This window comes from Oncorhynchus nerka, linkage group LG24 (genome assembly GCF_034236695.1).
Source record: "Oncorhynchus nerka isolate Pitt River linkage group LG24, Oner_Uvic_2.0, whole genome shotgun sequence".
NCBI classification, from domain to species: domain Eukaryota; kingdom Metazoa; phylum Chordata; class Actinopteri; order Salmoniformes; family Salmonidae; genus Oncorhynchus; species Oncorhynchus nerka.
Genome location: NC_088419.1, coordinates 66,900,876 through 66,921,239, shown reverse-complemented (window position 1 = coordinate 66,921,239; position 20,364 = coordinate 66,900,876). Strand labels below are relative to the sequence as shown.

Here is a 20,364-nt window from a genome sequence, read left to right as displayed (position 1 = left end):
AAATGTAGAGAGGAGGGAGTGAAAGGATGTCAGGTCCGCAGGGAGGCGAGTTTTCCTCCATTTCCGCTCGGCTGCCCGGAGCCCTGTTCTGTGAGCTCGCAATGAGTCGTCGAACCACGGAGTGGGAGGGGAGGACCGAGCCGGCCTGGAGGATAGGGGACATAGAGAGTCAAAGGATGCAGAAAGGGAGGAGAGGAGGGTTGAGGAGGCAGAATCAGGAGATAGGTTGGAGAAGGTTTGAGCAGAGGGAAGAGATGATAGGATGGAAGAGGAGAGAGTAGCGGGGGAGAGAGAGCGAAGGTTGGGACGGCGCGATACCATACGAGTAGGGGCAGTGTGGGAAGTGTTGGATGAGAGCGAGAGGGAAAAGGATACAAGGTAGTGGTCGGAGACTTGGAGGGGAGTTGCAATGAGGTTAGTGGAAGAACAGCATCTAGTAAAGATGAGGTCGAGCGTATTTCCTGCCTTGTGAGTAGGGGGAAGGTGAGAGGGTGAGGTCAAAAGAGGAGAGGAGTGGAAAGAAGGAGGCAGAGAGGAATGAGTCAAAGGTAGACGTGGGGAGGTTAAATTCGCCCAGAACTGTGAGAGGTGAGCCGTCCTCAGGAAAGGAGCTTATCAAGGCATCAAGCTCATTGATGAACTCTCCGAGGGAACCTGGAGGGCGATAAATGATAAGGATGTTAAGCTTGAAAGGGCTGGTAACTGTGACAGCATGGAATTCAAAGGAGGCGATAGACAGATGGGTAAGGGGAGAAAGAGAGAATGACCACTTGGGAGAGATGAGGATCCCGGTGCCACCACCCCGCTGACCAGAAGCTCTCGGGGTGTGCGAGAACACGTGGGCAGACGAAGAGAGAGCAGTAGGAGTAGCAGTGTTGTCTGTGGTGATCCATGTTTCCGTCAGTGCCAAGAAGTCGAGGGACTGGAGGGAGGCATAGGCTGTAATGAACTCTGCCTTGTTGGCCGCAGATCGGCAGTTCCAGAGGCTACCGGAGACCTGGAACTCCACGTGGGTCGTGCGCGCTGGGACCACCAGATTAGGGTGGCCGCGGCCACGCGGTGTGGAGCGTTTGTATGGTCTGTGCAGAGAGGAGAGAACAGGGATAGACAGACACATAGTTGACAGGCTACACAAGAGGCTACGCTAATGCAAAGGAGATTGGAATGACAAGTGGACTACACGTCTCGAGTGTTCAGAAAGTTAAGCTTACGTAGCAAGAATCTTATTGACTAAAATGATTAAAATGATACAGTACTGCTGAAGTAGGCTAGCTGGCAGAGGCTGCGTTGTTGACTATGTAGGCTAGCTGGCAGTGTCTGCGTTGTTGACACTACACTAATCAAGTCGTTCCGTTGAGTGTAATAGTTTCTACTGTGCTACTGTGCTGCTATTCGGGGCTAGCTAGCAGTGTTGATTACGTTACGTTGCGTTAAAAGAACGACAATAGCTGGCTAGCTAACCTAGGAAATCGCTCAAGACTACACAATTATCTTTGATACAAAGACGGCTATGTAGCTAGCTATGTAGCTAGCTACGATCAAACAAATCAAGCCGTTGTACTGTAATGAAATGAAATGAAAAATGTGATACTACCTGTGAAGCGAAATGCGACCGGGTTGTTGAGTGAGGAAGTTCAATTCGGTTGCAGTGTCTCCTACGTTAAGGACGACAAATAGCTGGCTAGCTAACCTCGGTAAATTAAGATAATCACTCTAAAACTACACACTCTAAACTACACAATTATCTTGGATACGAAGACCGCAAAGACAACTATGTAGCTAGCTAACACTACACTAATCAAGTCGTTCAGTTGAGTGTAATAGTTGTGCTGCTAATCGGTAGACGGTGGACTAGCTAACGGTGGACGTTAGCTAGCTGGCTAGCTGTGGGGCAGTGTAGACTGCGTTAGGACGACGAAATACGATAATTACGCAATTATCTATGATACAAATACGGCTATGTAGCTAGCTAAGAAGAAATTGCTAAGATTAGACAAATCAAACCGTTGTACTATAATGAAATGTAATGAAATGTAATAATACCTGCGGACCGAGTGCAGATGCGACCGCTCCTAAGTGATGGAGGTATATATGTATATAGGTTCTCCTAGGGCTGGTGTCCTCAGCCTCCTCCAGATCATGGAGATTCTATACTGTAGGCATGGTGTTCTTCCCTGTAGGCATGGTGTTCTTTACTGTAGACATGGTGTTATTCACTGTAGGCATGGTGTTCTATACTGTAGACATGGTGTCAGTTCACTGTAGGCATGGTGTTCTATACTGTAGGCATTGTGTCTGTTCACTGTAGGCATGGTTTCAGTTCACTGTAGGCATGGTTTCAGTTCACTGTAGGCATGGTGTTCTTTACTGTAGGCATGGTGTTCTTTACTGTAGGCATGGTGTTCTTTACTGTAGGCATGGTGTTCTTTACTGTAGGCATGGTGTTCTATAATGTAGGCATGGTGTTCTATACTGTAGACATGGTGTTCTTTACTGTAGACATGGTGTTATTCACTGTAGGCATGGTGTTCTATACTGTAGACATGGTGTTATTCACTGTAGGCATGGTGTTCTATACTGTATACATGGTGTTCTTTACTGTAGACATGGTGTTATTCACTGTAGGCATGGTGTTCTATACTGTAGGCATGGTGTTCTATACTGTAGACATGGTGTTCTTTACTGTAGACATGGTGTTATTCACTGTAGGCATGGTGTTCTATACTGTAGGCATGGTGTTCTTCACTGTTGGCATGGTGTTCTTTACTGTAGGCATGGTATCAGTTCACTGTAGGCATAGTGTTCTGCACTGTAGGCATGGTGTCTGTTCACTGTATGCATGGTGTCTGTTCACTGTAGGCATGGTGTTCTATACTGTAGGCATGGTGTTCTATACTGTAGGCATGGTGTTCTATGCATGGTGTTCTTCGCTGTAGGCATGGTGTTCTTCGCTGTAGGCATGGTGTTCTTCGCTGTAGGCATGGTGTTCTTCACTGTAGACATGGTGTTCTTCACTGTAGGCATGGTGTTCTTCACTGTAGGCATGGTGTTCTATACTGTAGGCATGGTGTCTGTTGACTGTAGGCATGGTGTCTGTTCACTGTAGTTATGGTGTCTGTTCACTGTAGGCATGGTGTCTGTTCACTGTAGGCATGGTGTCTGTTCACTGTAGGCATTGTGTCTGTTCACTGTAGGCATGTTGTCAGTTCACTGTAGGCATGGTATTCTTCGCTGTAGGCATGGTGTTCTTCACTGTAGGCATGGTGTTCTATACTGTAGGCATGGTGTTCTTCCCTGTAGGCATGGTGTTCTATACTGTAGACATGGTGTTATTCACTGTAGACATGGTGTTCTTTACTGTAGACATGGTGTTATTCACTGTAGGCATGGTGTTCTATACTGTAGACATGGTGTTATTCACTGTAGACATGGTGTTCTTTACTGTAGACATGGTGTTATTCACTGTAGGCATGGTGTTCTATACTGTAGACATGGTGTCAGTTCACTGTAGGCATGGTGTTCTATACTGTAGGCATTGTGTCTGTTCACTGTAGGCATGGTTTCAGTTCACTGTAGGCATGGTTTCAGTTCACTGTAGGCATGGTGTTCTTTACTGTAGGCATGGTGTTCTTTACTGTAGGCATGGTGTTCTTTACTGTAGGCATGGTGTTCTTTACTGTAGGCATGGTGTTCTTTACTGTAGGCATGGTGTTCTATAATGTAGGCATGGTGTTCTATACTGTAGACATGGTGTTCTTTACTGTAGACATGGTGGTATTCACTGTAGGCATGGTGTTATTCACTGTAGGCATGGTGTTCTATACTGTATACATGGTGTTCTTTACTGTAGACATGGTGTTATTCACTGTAGGCGTGGTGTTCTATACTGTAGGCATGGTGTTCTATACTGTAGACATGGTGTTCTTTACTGTAGACATGGTGTTATTCACTGTAGGCATGGTGTTCTATACTGTAGGCATGGTGTTCTTCACTGTTGGCATGGTGTTCTTTACTGTAGGCATGGTATCAGTTCACTGTAGGCATAGTGTTCTGCACTGTAGGCATGGTGTCTGTTCACTGTATGCATGGTGTCTGTTCACTGTAGGCATGGTGTTCTATACTGTAGGCATGGTGTTCTATACTGTAGGCATGGTGTTCTATGCATGGTGTTCTTCGCTGTAGGCATGGTGTTCTTCGCTGTAGGCATGGTGTTCTTCGCTGTAGGCATGGTGTTCTTCACTGTAGACATGGTGTTCTTCACTGTAGGCATGGTGTTCTTCACTGTAGGCATGGTGTTCTATACTGTAGGCATGGTGTCTGTTGACTGTAGGCATGGTGTCTGTTCACTGTAGTTATGGTGTCTGTTCACTGTAGGCATGGTGTCTGTTCACTGTAGGCATTGTGTCTGTTCACTGTAGGCATGTTGTCAGTTCACTGTAGGCATGGTTTCAGTTCACTGTAGGCATGGTGTTCTTTACTGTAGGCATGGTGTTCTATACTGTAGGCATTGTGTCTGTTCACTGTAGGCATGGTTTCAGTTCACTGTAGGCATGGTGTTCTATACTGTAGGCATTGTGTCTGTTCACTGTAGGCATGGTTTCAGTTCACTGTAGGCATGGTTTCAGTTCACTGTAGGCATGGTGTTCTTTACTGTAGGCGTGGTGTTCTTTACTGTAGGCATGGTGTTCTTTACTGTAGGCATGGTGTTCTATAATGTAGGCATGGTGTTCTATACTGTAGGCATGGTGTTCTTCACTGTAGGCATGGTGTTCTTTACTGTAGGCATGGTGTCAGTTTACTGTAGGCATGGTGTTCTTTACTGTAGGCATGATGTCAGTTTACTGTAGGCATGGTGTTCTATACTGTAGGCATGGTGTTCTTTACTGTAGGCATGGTGGTCTTTACTGTAGGCATGGTGGTCTTTACTGTAGGCATGGTGTCAGTTCACTGTAGGTATGGTGTTCTATACTGTAGGTATGGTGTTCTATACTGTAGGCATGGTGTTCTATACTGTAGGCATGGTGTCTGTTGACTGTAGGCATGGTGTCTGTTCACTGTAGGCATGGTGTCTGTTCACTGTAGTTATGGTGTCTGTTCACTGTAGGCATGGTGTCTGTTCACTGTAGGCATGGTGTCTGTTCACTGTAGGCATTGTGTCTGTTCACTGTAGGCATGTTGTCAGTTCACTGTAGGCATGGTTTCAGTTCACTGTAGGCATGGTGTTCTTTACTGTAGGCATGGTGTTCTATACTGTAGGCATTGTGTCTGTTCACTGTAGGCATGGTTTCAGTTCACTGTAGGCATGGTGTTCTATACTGTAGGCATTGTGTCTGTTCACTGTAGGCATGGTTTCAGTTCACTGTAGGCATGGTTTCAGTTCACTGTAGGCATGGTGTTCTTTACTGTAGGCGTGGTGTTCTTTACTGTAGGCATGGTGTTCTTTACTGTAGGCATGGTGTTCTATAATGTAGGCATGGTGTTCTATACTGTAGGCATGGTGTTCTTCACTGTAGGCATGGTGTTCTTTACTGTAGGCATGGTGTCAGTTTACTGTAGGCATGATGTCAGTTTACTGTAGGCATGGTGTTCTATACTGTAGGCATGGTGTTCTTTACTGTAGGCATGGTGTTCTTTACTGTAGGCATGGTGGTCTTTACTGTAGGCATGGTGTCAGTTCACTGTAGGTATGGTGTTCTATACTGTAGGTATGGTGTTCTATACTGTAGGCATGGTGTTCTATACTGTAGGCATGGTGTTCTATACTGTAGGCATGGTGTCTGTTCACTGTAGGCATGGTGTCAGTTCACTGTAGGCGTGGCGTTCTATACTGTAGTCGTGGTGTTCTATACTGTAGGCGTGGTGTTCTATACTGTAGGCATGGTGTCCTATATTGTAGGCATGGTGTTCTATATTGTAGGCATGGTGTTCTATACTGTAGGCATGGTGTTCTATACTGTAGGCATAGTGTTCTATAATGTAGGCATGGTGTTCTATACTGCAGGCATGGTGTTCTTTACTGTAGGCATGGTGTTCTATAATGTAGGCATGGTGTTCTATACTGCAGGCATGGTGTTCTTTACTGCAGGCATGGTGTTCTATAATGTAGGCATAGTGTTCTATAATGCAGGCATGGTGTTCTATACTGCAGGCATGGTGTTCTTTACTGTAGGCATGGTGTTCTATAATGTAGGCATGGTGTTCTATAATGTAGGCATGGTGTTCTATACTGCAGGCATGGTGTTCTGTGCTGTAGGCATAGTGTTCTATAATGCAGGCATGATGTTCTATACTGCAGGCATGGTGTTCTTTACTGTAGGCATGGTGTTCTATAATGTAGGCATGGTGTTCTATAATGTAGGCATGGTGTTCTATACTGCAGGCATGGTGTTCTGTGCTGTAGGCATGGTGTTCTATAATGTAGGCATGGTGTTCTATACTGTAGGCATGGTGTTCTATACTGCAGGCATGGTGTTCTGTGCTGTAGGCATGGTGTTCTATAATGTAGGCATGGTGTTCTATACTGTAGGCATGGTGTTCTATACTGTAGGCATGGTGTTCTATAATGTAGGCATGGTGTTCTATACTGTAGGCATGGTGTTCTATACTGTAGGCATGGTGTCTGTTCACTGTAGGCATGGTGTCAGTTCACTGTAGGCGTGGCGTTCTATACTGTAGTCGTGGTGTTCTATACTGTAGGCGTGGTGTTCTATACTGTAGGCATGGTGTCCTATATTGTAGGCATGGTGTTCTATATTGTAGGCATGGTGTTCTATACTGTAGGCATGGTGTTCTATACTGTAGGCATAGTGTTCTATAATGTAGGCATGGTGTTCTATACTGCAGGCATGGTGTTCTTTACTGTAGGCATGGTGTTCTATAATGTAGGCATGGTGTTCTATACTGCAGGCATGGTGTTCTTTACTGCAGGCATGGTGTTCTATAATGTAGGCATAGTGTTCTATAATGCAGGCATGGTGTTCTATACTGCAGGCATGGTGTTCTTTACTGTAGGCATGGTGTTCTATAATGTAGGCATGGTGTTCTATAATGTAGGCATGGTGTTCTATACTGCAGGCATGGTGTTCTGTGCTGTAGGCATAGTGTTCTATAATGCAGGCATGATGTTCTATACTGCAGGCATGGTGTTCTTTACTGTAGGCATGGTGTTCTATAATGTAGGCATGGTGTTCTATAATGTAGGCATGGTGTTCTATACTGCAGGCATGGTGTTCTGTGCTGTAGGCATGGTGTTCTATAATGTAGGCATGGTGTTCTATACTGTAGGCATGGTGTTCTATACTGCAGGCATGGTGTTCTGTGCTGTAGGCATGGTGTTCTATAATGTAGGCATGGTGTTCTATACTGTAGGCATGGTGTCTGTTCACTGTAGGCATGGTGTCAGTTCACTGTAGGCGTGGCGTTCTATACTGTAGTCGTGGTGTTCTATACTGTAGGCGTGGTGTTCTATACTGTAGGCATGGTGTCCTATATTGTAGGCATGGTGTTCTATATTGTAGGCATGGTGTTCTATACTGTAGGCATGGTGTTCTATACTGTAGGCATAGTGTTCTATAATGTAGGCATGGTGTTCTATACTGCAGGCATGGTCTTCTTTACTGCAGGCATGGTGTTCTATAATGTAGGCATAGTGTTCTATAATGCAGGCATGGTGTTCTATACTGCAGGCATGGTGTTCTTTACTGTAGGCATGGTGTTCTATAATGTAGGCATGGTGTTCTATAATGTAGGCATGGTGTTCTATACTGCAGGCATGGTGTTCTGTGCTGTAGGCATAGTGTTCTATAATGCAGGCATGATGTTCTATACTGCAGGCATGGTGTTCTTTACTGTAGGCATGGTGTTCTATAATGTAGGCATGGTGTTCTATAATGTAGGCATGGTGTTCTATACTGCAGGCATGGTGTTCTGTGCTGTAGGCATGGTGTTCTATAATGTAGGCATGGTGTTCTATACTGTAGGCATGGTGTTCTATACTGCAGGCATGGTGTTCTGTGCTGTAGGCATGGTGTTCTATAATGTAGGCATGGTGTTCTATACTGTAGGCATGGTGTTTTTTTATTGTAGGCATGGTCTTCTTTGGGTGGAAAGATGTATTGGGTTTTCGTCATATGGTTTTGCATTCAGTTCAAAAGGTTACATTTAGTTCTCATATGACCACAGCACCTTTTTCCACTTGGCCTCAGAATCTACAATATGCTTTTTCGCAAAGCTCAAATGACACTTGATGTGGATTTTTTTAGGGGTGTTTTGTTTTCTTGCCACCCTCCCGTAGGGGCCAGATTAATGCAGCTTTGTGATAATGTGGTCACATGCACACATTGACTAGTCTTTGCCATAAAGGCCTGAAGCTCCTTCAAAGTCGCCATTGGATCCTTGGTAACCTCTCTGATCTGTCTCCTCTTTGCCCGGTTTGGAGGGACGGCCTGATCTATGCAGGGTCTGGGCATAACCATACTCCTTCCACTTCTTAAAAATGGTCTTAACTGTGCTCCGAGGGACAAAGCCTTTGAAATCTTTTTATATCCATTCCCTGATTTGTGCCTTTCCACAACTTTATCTTGTAGACCTTTTGAAAGTACCTTTCTGCCCATAGTGGATTCTTTGCTTTGAATTGCACTACTAAGCAGTGGAGTCCTCTATGAACAACTGCTTTTATTCTGAACTAATCAAAGTCAATACTAATGATCACAGATGGAAGCCAATTAGCTTGATTTGTGATCTGGAAGGTGGTTGGTTATACCTCGGCAAATTTGGAATTGCAATTCTAAGGGGGGGGAGTGTATTCACTTATCCAAATAGGGTATTTTACTTTTACTTTTTTGAAAATATTTTTGGGGGTGGTTTCATTTCAGGATGTAAGGCAACAAAAGGTGAACAGTTTGAAAGGGGGTGGTGACTTCGTATACACACTGTACATGTATGTTATATTCTAAACCAAAGGCTGTAAAAGTGGCATGATCGGACATCATGCAGGACAGGAACATCTGAACCAGTGTTGAGACATTTTTTATATAAATTGTTAAAAGTATAAAAGATCATATGACATACCTACCAGAATCACTTTGGGATGTAGGCGAGTTGTAAACAACATCATTTCTGAGACTGGAGATGGGGCAGAGGTGTACATTTATTTGACAGGAATATGAAGTGCTCCATCTCTACAGCCGTGCTCTCTCACTCTCTCAAAATAGACCAACACCTCATCACTTTGATATGGCGATGAAAAGGGAATGAACTACGTCTCTCGGGGTGTGTTCAAGTATAAAAGCAGATGACAAAATTCTGTTCGGTTTGCAAACAAACCACATCCTATGACAGTTTTTGTCAAGAATAGGCCTACACATCTCTTAAGAGAATTGATGATGGTTGACAAGGCATCGTCTGGGTTAGGTTTGGCCGTGGTAGGCCATAATTGTAAATATGAATTTGTTCTTAACTGACTTGCGTAGTTAAATAAATAAAATAAATACATTGAAACGTCCTCAATAATACTATCTTCAGTAGCTAGGACTACTAAGATTGGACCTCCTCTGTAGAGTTCTGTTATGGTTATGCTATGTTTTGACATGGAAATTAGAATGTGCTCCAGTATTCTACCGGAAATATGTCTCTTCAGATTTGAGGTATCTTTGGGTGAATGTACAGTTCTGCATGGCTGCTTATTGATTCGTTATTTCAGATGTCACTCTTGTGAAACACCAGTAGCACAGGTCCTGAAGTGGTTTCTCCAGAGAGAAGGATGTTTGTGCTCCTGTTCTATATCTCTCTGAATGGATGAACCCAGTTAAAACACGGTCTATTCTGTGGTCATGCCCATGCTTGCTTGTTTGTCACTACCATGATTCTGCAAGGTCCCAGACTAGCCCTGTGCTGCTCCGAGTCAGACCTGGCTGAGATAAACACCACTGCTCTCATTGATGGACTACAGCCCAGAGCACAGCTCATCTATGGAAAGAGAATCCCCTTCCCATCCCCCCCCACCACCCCACCCACACACACACTGTCAACAGAGATCCTGAGATTCTGTTTTTAACTCAACAGCGCCACTGCAGTGCAATGGTGGTAATGGGTACTACGCCTTGTTATTTGCCATGCAAGAGAGACGCACTGTAGCAGTGCTGCTGCTCCTGTCCACAGTTAGCACCCAACAGCAGGTCCCTGCTGCCCTGCCCTGGTGTGAACTGTGTGTACAGCAGATTGTGGAAGGATATTTGCACACAGACAATGTGTTAGTGGTAGTGGCATCTTCTGGGAGGAAATCTCCACTCTCCAGTCCTAGCTTCAGTTCTTACTTAGCAGCATTATGTAGTGTGATTGGTGTAGTGTGAAAATATGTTGCTCTGAGTTTGGATAAACAACTGTCTCACCACCACCTCCTCCCTTCCCTTCAGGCCTGTGTCCTGTTTGCTGACCTCATGGTGTAACCAGGTATAAAGATGAGCATAAGCAGTGATGAGGTCAACTTCCTGGTGTACAGATACCTACAGGAGTCAGGTAGGGTCTATCTGACGCTTCAACCACACATCTGGAAGCAAACGCAATTGAAGCCAGACTGCTGTCGAAATAATCTTACCGTATATTCTCCTTATGTAATGTTCTATAACTATTAAAGGGTGCCCTGAAAATGTGCACTCTGAGAACAACCACAGAGCTATTTGAAGTGTGCCATTTCCAGAGGCACCAGAGGGAGGGATCTGCTCTATGTAATGTGCTGCCTACTGACATGCTCCTCATGCTTCCCCTTACAGGGTTTTCCCACTCAGCCTTCACGTTTGGGATAGAGAGCCACATCAGTCAGTCTAACATCAATGGAGCCCTGGTGCCCCCTGCTGCCCTCATCTCCATCATACAGAAGGGCCTGCAGTACGTGGAGGCTGAAGTCAGCATTAATGAGGTGAGCTCATCTCCTCATTCACACAAGTCATTATTATCACAGCATCACATCATCTTATCAGGGAATCCGTGGACTTTATTACGGCAAGCCAAGCCAACTGTGATGAAATGCAGAACACGGCATCGGTTTGATCAGAACGCATATGAATGCAGTGCTAGGTTTCTGTTCTTCAGTTATGCAGTTATCAACTAATGTAGCTTTATAATACATTGCATTAAGTTTTAATAGATGGTTCTCTAGTGATTTGTTTTAGTGTTTTATCCTTTAATTTAAGTCAAAGGAGGTTGGTGGAAACTTAATTGGGGAGGACGGGTTCGGGTAATGGCTGGAGCAGAATTATTTGAATGTTATCAAACACATGCTTTCCATGAGCCATCCTCCCCTCATCAGCCTCAACTGGATTTAACCTACCATTGCTTACAGCTACAGTAGTTATTTAGCAGTTTGAAGCCTTTGATTTTGAGTCTAACCAGCTTTTCTGCTGTCCCCAGGACGGTACACTGTTTGACGGGCGGCCGATCGAGTCCCTGTCGCTCATCGACGCGGTAATGCCGGACGTGGTGCAGACGCGGCAGCAGGCCTACCGAGACAAGCTGGCCCAGCAGCAGGCGGCCCAGGCCCCCCCAGCCAATGCCACCAACATGACAGCCAACACCAAGAATGGAGAGAACACGGCCAATGGCGAGGAGAACGGAGCGCACGCCTTAGCTAGTGAGTCTCAGTCCACGGCCCTGGGCTTAGTGTTTATTAACTATAACACACAGAGCGAGAAAGAGGATAATGTCCCTAAAAAATTCTGCTATTAGTTCGCTCTTTATGGCTAGTTTGTGCATGTTCTGTTATTTTGAACATCATTGTTGTGGTTGAGAATGTAAACTACCAAAAGAGTCAATGCCAATACTGGACGTTTTGTTATTCAGATCATGCACATGCTGATGAGGTGCTCTCTGTGTGCCATACAGACAACCATGCAGACTTGATGGAGGTGGACAGGGACATGGAGATTCCCAAGAACAAAGCCATGGTGCTCCGAGGCCACGAGTCAGAGGTGTTCATCTGTGCTTGGAACCCTGTCTCCGACCTGCTCGCCTCAGGGTCAGTGTCTCTCTCTCTCTGAGGTTATTGCATTAAGCTCAAATAATTAAAGTCCTATATTTATCTGTATCCTGGTTAGAGTTGCAAAATTATGGTAACTTTCCCCAAAACCCCAGGTATTCCAGAAATCCTGGTTGTAGGATCTGGATTTCCTGATTCCGTGAATCTTCCAACCGGGATGTCTGGAAAACCTGGGAATTATGGGAAAGTTTTGCAAACCTAATTGAACGAATGAGTGACCCATGACCTTTCTGTGTTGCTATTTTGTTATATTGTAATTGCTCTGGGCTGTGCTAACTGTCCCTCCCCTCCCTGGTGCAGGTCTGGGGACTCAACGGCACGGATCTGGAACCTGAGTGAGAACAGCAGCTCCACGCAGCTTGTACTGAGGCACTGCATACGGGAGGGAGGCCAGGATGTCCCCAGCAACAAAGACGTTACATCATTAGACTGGAATGTGAGTCAGAGGTCTACACACACACAAGCCTGCTCCATGTTCCCCCTCACAAATCCCATAACTTTATTTCTACATTTATGTCCACTGCTCCTGTTCTGAATGCTGTTACTAGGAGCCACTTCAAACTGCTTTTTTGTTTCAAAGCTTGGATCTTTTTTAATTACCCCAATTATTTTGAGGTGTAATACTGTTCTGTTTTGTTATCCTGGCAAGGGAAGTTTCATTGAGCAGAATCATGTGCTGAACAATATGTATTCTCTTTCATTCCATTTAACTTAATGTATATGTATTATACCTCTTCCCCCTGACAGAGTGAGGGTACTTTACTAGCAACCGGCTCATATGATGGATTTGCCAGGATCTGGACAAAGGATGGTGGGTTGCCACTTTTACCTCCTTTTTCAACTTAACATGTTGTCAGTTTCTTCTCTAATATATATGATTTGAACCCTAGGTAATCTTGCCAGTACCCTGGGTCAACACAAAGGTCCCATTTTTGCATTGAAATGGAACAAGAAAGGAAACTTCATTCTTAGCGCCGGAGTAGATAAGGTAAGAACCCAACAGCCTTTTTATTTTTTTGTTATGAGCTAAAGACATGAAATGCTATGAAGGCTCATTCACCTCTTCTGGTATTCAGGACTAAAAGAACATTCTGTTATTCTCAGGCGTGTTCTAATTGAGATGTTTGTCTTTGTGTGTTTCTCCCTCCAGACTACAATCATATGGGATGCTCACACAGGAGAAGCCAAGCAGCAGTTCCCGTTCCATTCAGGTGCACTGAATTATCCAATGGCTTCTTTCCTGACTCTTCATTAACCCTTACTAGACATGTATCGGTACATACTTACATGAATATATACAGTAAGGGTATTTTTGTGCCGACTCATTCTTAGTTTCTGTCAAGCACAGAAAGAAAGAAGTAGAGTTCTATGTTGTTTATTCATTGTTTTCTTCCGCTCCTCTTGTTGTGACTCCATAGCGCCTGCTCTGGATGTGGACTGGCAGAGCAATAACACGTTTGCCTCCTGCAGCACAGACATGTGCATCCATGTGTGTAAACTTGGCCAGGACAGGCCCATCAAAACATTCCAAGGACACACGGTAAGTCAGCCCAATTACCCCACAGCGTTACACTGCTCCTGCAGCCATCATAGAAGTACTATGCCATAGCCATTTTGTCCAGTTTTCTATGGGTCAGAGGCATTGCCTCCTCTGTCTGTGCTCCCCTCCGCTCCAGAATGAAGTCAATGCAATCAAATGGGATCCAACCGGTAACCTGCTGGCCTCTTGCTCAGACGACATGACGCTGAAGGTAAGTTATGAATGAAAACTGTCTAGCTACGTCCAGCACTCTTACACTTAAGTATTGCCTGCGTTGTTGATTACTGTCCCTGTTAAATCAATTATATAAATACATGTGCACTGTAATGGTTTGCTCTGGATTATATATCAGAAATTCAAATAATTAATGTTTTGTATATATTTCTCTATACATTTCTTCATTGTGAATTGTCAACCTTTGACAAATTGTCAACCTGAAAAATAAACCAAGTATAAAACCAACCAAACATTCTTATCTATCTGAACATTCAGCGTTTTGGATATTCACCATCACGTCATTTTACCATGCTAGATCTGGAGTATGAAACAGGACACCTGTGTTCATGACCTGCAAGCTCACAGCAAAGAGATCTACACCATCAAATGGAGCCCCACTGGTCCTGGAACCAACAACCCCAATGCCAATCTCATGCTTGCCAGGTACTGAAACAGAAGCACTGCTGCGCCCTCTATGTGGGCATCCATTAGTTTGGATGTGAAAGCAGCATTACTGGCTGTGATAACAGCGGTGTGGCCCTGTTAGAGGGTAATAGACTGATGACTACACTGTTTCTGGGCCAGCTACAATGTCTTTGTGCCCTGAACCAAAACTCTTCACCTGAATTGCCCCAGTTTTCATGCTTCTGAATTGGGGCTTTGTGTTTGAAGTGAGCTATGACTATGAACTAAGTATTTCTTCTGGGGAGGAGGCAGATCGATGAGTGTTTTTCCTGTGTTCCCTGCAGTGCATCCTTTGATTCGACGGTGCGGCTGTGGGATGTGGACCGAGGCATCTGCATTCACACGCTAACCAAACACCAGGAGCCTGTCTACAGTGTGGCATTCAGCCCCGACGGCAGGCATCTGGCCAGTGGCTCCTTTGACAAGTGTGTTCACATCTGGAACACGCAGGTACAGTCCCGACACTGTCTTGCTATCTACCTTGCACGGAGTGGAGAACTGTTAGTGATATTAGCTTCCTGTATTGTTATGCAGTTAGTTTCTTAGGTTAGTGGAAGTGCTTATTTTGGAGACTTTAATTAGGCTTTCGAATGGATTTAAATCTAAGAAATCTATGGTATAGCCTTTGGCTTGTGGTTGTTGATCTGAAACGATAACACTGTCTTCGCTTCCCTTTCCATTCCACAGACTGGTGCTTTAGTCCATAGTTACAGGGGGACAGGGGGAATCTTTGAAGTTTGCTGGAATGCAGCAGGTGACAAAGTGGGAGCAAGTGCATCAGATGGATCTGTGAGTACACATTTTTTTAGCATATTCATATACTTCATTAAAAAAAAGTTAAGGGTTTATCACTCTGTGATATACAGGTCATAATAATATATATATTATAAAGCCTCTCTTGTTTTTCAGGTTTGTGTATTAGATCTGCGGAAGTAACACTCCTTGTTGGAAGCCATGGACCGACAGTGAATGTGTACATAGCCAAAATAACTGTCCCTGCCCCATGTACTGCTAGTCCCTCTGAACCATGGCCGGCCACTACAGACCAGAAACAAGCACCCCAACCTCTACACAACAGATTCAGGAGCAAGGACACAATCTGTGCAGCAAATCCTTCCAGAGACATTAAAGGGACACAGACAAAAAAAAAAAAAAAGATCCGTATATGTACCAACATTTCAAAGCTATTTTGCTTTTTGATCTTTAAACCATCCTCATCAAGACAAAAAAAATATTTTAAACTTTGTTGGTAGTTCAGTCTCTGTGTACAGACATATCGGCTTTCCCGTCCTGCGGCAGGCAGTTTAAAAAAATGATTTCAATGTTTAAGTTAATATTTTTGGGGGTCACAGCTGCATGAAGTGGAGGAGTCCTCTTTTTATACACACTCACAAAACAGTTATTGAAAAAAATAGTATTTGGTAGTGTGCGCTTTGTGGTTCAAAACAATATGGGGACTTGTTTTTACTGTTGACATCTAAATGCAGTAGTTTTTATTTCTTTCCTCTACAGGAGACATTGATTCTCCTGACTTAATATTATTACAAATTAACATTGGGTGCACATGAAAGAAGATGCATTGTACAGCTGGATGCTTTAAAACCATTTTTATGGTTGGTTTGTGCACCATTGATGGAGCTAGAAAAACGTTCCATGATTACCCCTGGACGAAGCTGTACTGCTGTAGTTATCATGTGGAAACATCCAGTATTGGATCGCTTAAAGAAGAGAAGCAGACGAGTCAGTATCCAATGACTGTTCCCTCCCTCCAGTGTGAATGGTTGGAACTGTGATGTCCACTAGACCTTTCACCAGAGTGCTTCCACTGGGCAAACTGAGGCCCCTTTTACAACATATAGCAAAAAGGGAAGACTTGCTTTAAGTTTTGTATTCTTCTAATGAAAACTTAGCTGATAATGTGATTCTCTCAGATGTTTTTCCAGATACATTTCATATTGTTGATGTATCATCTGTCACAACAAAACTTCCATTAAGCTTTTACTCAAAGTGGTTTACATGTTGATTAGGCAAAGTTATCACTCAAGTCCCATAGACCATTTCCCAAACTAGACTGAGGTTATTTGGATCACAAACAAGCAATGCTGTTTTCAGAGGAAAAATGTAATCTTAAAGCAAGTCTGGGTGTTGGGCTAGGAATCAGAAATCACATGGAGTAACATGCACCATATCAATTATTTTTGTGCTGCTCAATATTTTAAAAAGTTAACTGAATTTGAAGCATAACCATTTAAAGACATGCGACAGACACTGTGTGGTATCTTTTCAAATCATTGTGAGAAGAGAATTCCCCTGCTGGACAGTAATCAATCGATAGTTAAATATTTTTTGTTTGACTTTCAACAATCTTAATTTGAACATCTGAATATTCACCGGTTACAGTCTAGATATCCTGTTAAATGTAGTGTGTGTTATTTTTTTTAAACAAAGAAAGCCAGTCTGATTTTACAGATGGTAGAATGAGGTTTTGGCTTGATGGAAATGTGAGGATCCATGGCCAGGATCCCTTGTTCCCCTGGTTTAAGACTTATGTTAGTGGTTTATTTTTTGGGATATCACTACACATATAGGGGCAGATGCATGGGTCCATATGAAACCTACTCCTGGTCTCAAAAAGCACTTTCAATTGAAACATTGAGGATGTTTATTATTAGAGTAGGTTTAATCAGGGTCTGTGCAACCATCCCATAAATGTGCATTTTATACAGAGTGTAGTCCTTTTAAATCTGTAAAAACTGTCTACTCTAAGTAGATTGCACCATCTGGACACTATTTATTATACAGTCTATGACAGTGGAAGGTTATTTTAGGTTTTCTTTTATGATAAATCTGCTGTCCTAGTGTCTGCTTTGCCCTTCATTTTCACTACCTGAATTCTAATCATATTCTTATGTGTATGTCCTCTGGACATTTTGTACTCTTTTAAAACTTTTGTAATTCATATTTCTTTGTAGCCTAAAGGAGTAAAATGTAAGATTATTGGAGATAATCAAGTACAGTATGTTCCAGTTTAATGATTTTTTTGGTTCCACATTGCATCATGAGTGCCCACGCCCCACCCTTGGTTTCTCGAGTCAAAATGTGTTTTTGCAGATTGCATTGATCTGTTGTAATTTGAACCAGATCTGAAAAAAAAGTCCAGAATAAAATATATTTTGATATTAATATATCATTTTTTATTGGATTTTCCCCTTGTTTATCTGTTTATTCTAAACATGTTCAGCTAGTTAGATACATACATATGAAAGCATTTGTAGGGAAAGAAGCTGTAGGCAACTTTTCAATAGTGAGATCCCAGACATCATGCTGTGGCATCATACCAGTTATTGGCTGTTTTGATGACGCACCAGTCTGTACATTTAATGTCTAAACTAAAATAATTGTGTATATTCTCTGGTTGCGCTGTTAAGCAATGCATATATTGAGCTGTAAAGACTCCCTAATAGCATGACTGCTATTCAATACAGCCCTCTGAAAACAATTACATGAAAATGAAACATAGACCTAGATTCAATTCAGATCAAGTGTTAACCTGCGATTACAGACACCCACATAGTGGATGTTTAGGCGATGTCGAAGGTGGAACTGCGTTCGAGCCATCAAATCGGTGAGCAGCTGCTCTTCCATCATTGTCACAAAGCCACACCCGCCCAAATCTCTAGAAATTCAGAATAAGAAAGTGTAGGCTATATAGAAATAATTTCACTCAAATTGAAAATCATGAAACTAAATAATAATCTTAATCAAGGTGTAGACTACATCCCACATTGCAGTGTTCAAACTTCTAAAAAAGGCTGCATGGAATTTCTGTTATAGCAACTTCGTGCAGCCAATGGCAATGTCCACTTTAGGTGTAATGCCTGGAGTCACTTTTGGATTTGACAGCTAACGCAGTTCCATATCTGCCACCGCCAAAACAACCTCTATGCAGATGTTGACCAACACGGATCTGATTGAATCGAGCCCTTACAGTACATGAAATAGTTGACCGTAGGAGACATCCCTGATGCTGTTAATGTTCAAGAGGAAGCTGCATGACGTCCATGAATGAGCAAATGAACACAGCATTGTTATCACCACCACACGGCTCCCAGGCTTGCGGCTACCGTCCATCGTTCACAGTAGTGCTCAGCTCAGAGAATAGTTGGTGAGGAGAGGTTGGGAGGAGTGCTGTAAATTGTGCTCTGCTATCTCTACGATGCTCTGGATAACATCGTAGGCCACAGCAAACAGGAAGTAAATAGGCAGGATCCAGTGGAGTTGGAAGACCCGCTGGCCCACGGGCAGAGGCACAGTCAGGTGTCTGGGAGGAGAAGAAGAGATGAGAACCTGTAGGAACTAGTTCTCTATCACTGATAAAACAGTAGGATACTCACTGAAATCCCTCTGATCTGGAGGCTCGCAGCATCACAAAGATGAACAACCCAACTTCAGTGTTCAAAGAGAAAGACACCACTTTGTCCAACATCACCACAAATCCCTAGTTAAAGGGTACACATAAATATAGCATAAATATAGCTTGCTGTATTATCCTTATGGGACGGCAGGGTAGCCTAGTGGTTAGAGCTTTGGACTAGTAACCGAAAGGTTGCATGTTCGAATCCCCGAGCTGACAAGGTACAAATCTGTCGTTCTGCCCCTGAACAGGCAGTTAACCCACTGTTCCTAGGCCGTCATTGAAAATAAGAATTTGTTCTTAACTGACTTGCCTAGTAAAATAAAATAAAATGTTCCTACATACCATAATAACTGGTTTGGATACTTGATTATCATAGCTCATTGGAATAATTTGAAACAGCAATCAAGCACAAATTCCTACTCTAGCCTAGATCCAGATAGGAACAGGTGACTCATTTTATTTTGCTGTAGCAGGAGGAAGAATGAGGCACTTACCCTTGGATCACACGACGAGACAATAAAAATGATTCCAAATGCAAGCAGAGATATGAGCCCATTGGCAAGACTGTCAAGGAGAAAAGACAACATGGATTGTTTGGTTAATATCATGAAATCAACTTAATTAGTCAAAGTAAGCATCCTGAATGCTTCATAACCTTTTCTATTACAGGGACAGATAAATATAATATTTTTATGGGAGTGGTAATGGTCAGCGAATGAGAAAGCAAATGGCCTGTGTAATCATCTTGTGACAGGAGGAATTCACAACCAGATGGAGAAGTAGGATTGTATACCCTCTTGAACTGCATCTGTGGAAGCTCTGTGGTAATGTCCTCTCGCAGACTTTAGACATCCATTCCAACTTGGTGTTCCAGTGTGAGTTCACAAGGCCATCAACTGAAACAAAACAACCAAACACAGTCAATATACCTACAAGGCACCACATCTACAGCTTCTTAAAGCTGTAGATTTATATAATTGTACATGTAAATACATGCAATTGGTATTTTTCATGATTCATATCATTCTGATGATTTTGATCACTGGAAGAAAGGAGAGATAATGATGCCACATTAGGCATAATTGTGTAACCATGAAACGTGATTTATTGCAGATATTTTGAAAATAGAGATGTTATCCTGAATCATTTAAATGAGTTTCTCAGCCTGAGCCAACTAAACATAGGAAAATTATATTTTTTGTATCTCTCTGAAGATTAATTTATCTTATTTTCCTAAATTTCAGGCCTAAAAACATAAACAAGTCCTTCTATTTAGCCATAAATAACTATATATTAACATTAATTTTATAACCCCTTTACACAGATAAAACTGATTACCAGAGAACAACCGACTAGCAGAGAGATTGGTCACACAAGTACATCGTATATGAGGTTAGACCTTAATAGACATTGGTGTGGGTGAGGGGTTTGCATGTCTCAAACTCATGCTATCAAAAATGCATTCCCCCCTCTTCAGAGAACATTGCCATGCATAGAGAACAGCAAGGACAGAGATGTATTGAGAGGGAACATACTTGTGTGCTTCATGGCAGATCCCATCACCAGAAAGGACACTGTTATACTGATGGCAATAAAAATCTGGATCAGCTCTGCCACCCATGAGTAGTGACGGTACTTCAGACTGATTATCTGTAGAGTGACAACATGACATGTGGTTAGTGTTCTGTAACCTAT

General features: G+C 43.0%; 2 protein-coding genes across 5 annotated transcripts in view; one reads left to right on the top strand and one right to left on the bottom strand.

Moving 5' to 3' along the window:
* Positions 1-17,435, top strand: part of tbl1xr1a (TBL1X/Y related 1a) — a 39,245-nt gene extending 21,810 nt beyond the window's left edge. For 3 of the 4 annotated variants that reach the window (XM_029632796.2, XM_029632797.2, XM_029632795.2), the window contains 14 exons: positions 10,413-10,515; positions 10,770-10,915; positions 11,407-11,626; positions 11,836-12,010; positions 12,332-12,467; positions 12,779-12,842; positions 12,922-13,019; positions 13,182-13,242; positions 13,450-13,571; positions 13,708-13,782; positions 14,104-14,231; positions 14,537-14,702; positions 14,940-15,041; positions 15,162-17,435. In XM_029632796.2, coding sequence (XP_029488656.1) covers positions 10,458-10,515; positions 10,770-10,915; positions 11,407-11,626; positions 11,836-12,010; positions 12,332-12,467; positions 12,779-12,842; positions 12,922-13,019; positions 13,182-13,242; positions 13,450-13,571; positions 13,708-13,782; positions 14,104-14,231; positions 14,537-14,702; positions 14,940-15,041; positions 15,162-15,188 — 1,578 coding nt within the window. In that variant the 5' untranslated portion in view covers positions 10,413-10,457 and the 3' untranslated portion in view covers positions 15,189-17,435. The remainder of the gene's footprint in view (positions 1-10,412; positions 10,516-10,769; positions 10,916-11,406; positions 11,627-11,835; positions 12,011-12,331; positions 12,468-12,778; positions 12,843-12,921; positions 13,020-13,181; positions 13,243-13,449; positions 13,572-13,707; positions 13,783-14,103; positions 14,232-14,536; positions 14,703-14,939; positions 15,042-15,161) is intronic. The other variant, XM_029632798.2, reaches the window with a different exon arrangement.
* Positions 17,430-20,364, bottom strand: part of si:ch211-51h4.2 (uncharacterized) — a 93,600-nt gene continuing 90,665 nt past the window's right edge. Inside the window, exons 14-18 of the mRNA XM_029632799.2 lie at positions 20,205-20,319; positions 19,463-19,565; positions 19,164-19,233; positions 18,647-18,750; positions 17,430-18,573 (exon numbers count right to left, since the gene is read on the bottom strand). Coding sequence (XP_029488659.2) covers positions 18,399-18,573; positions 18,647-18,750; positions 19,164-19,233; positions 19,463-19,565; positions 20,205-20,319 — 567 coding nt within the window. The 3' untranslated portion in view covers positions 17,430-18,398. The remainder of the gene's footprint in view (positions 18,574-18,646; positions 18,751-19,163; positions 19,234-19,462; positions 19,566-20,204; positions 20,320-20,364) is intronic.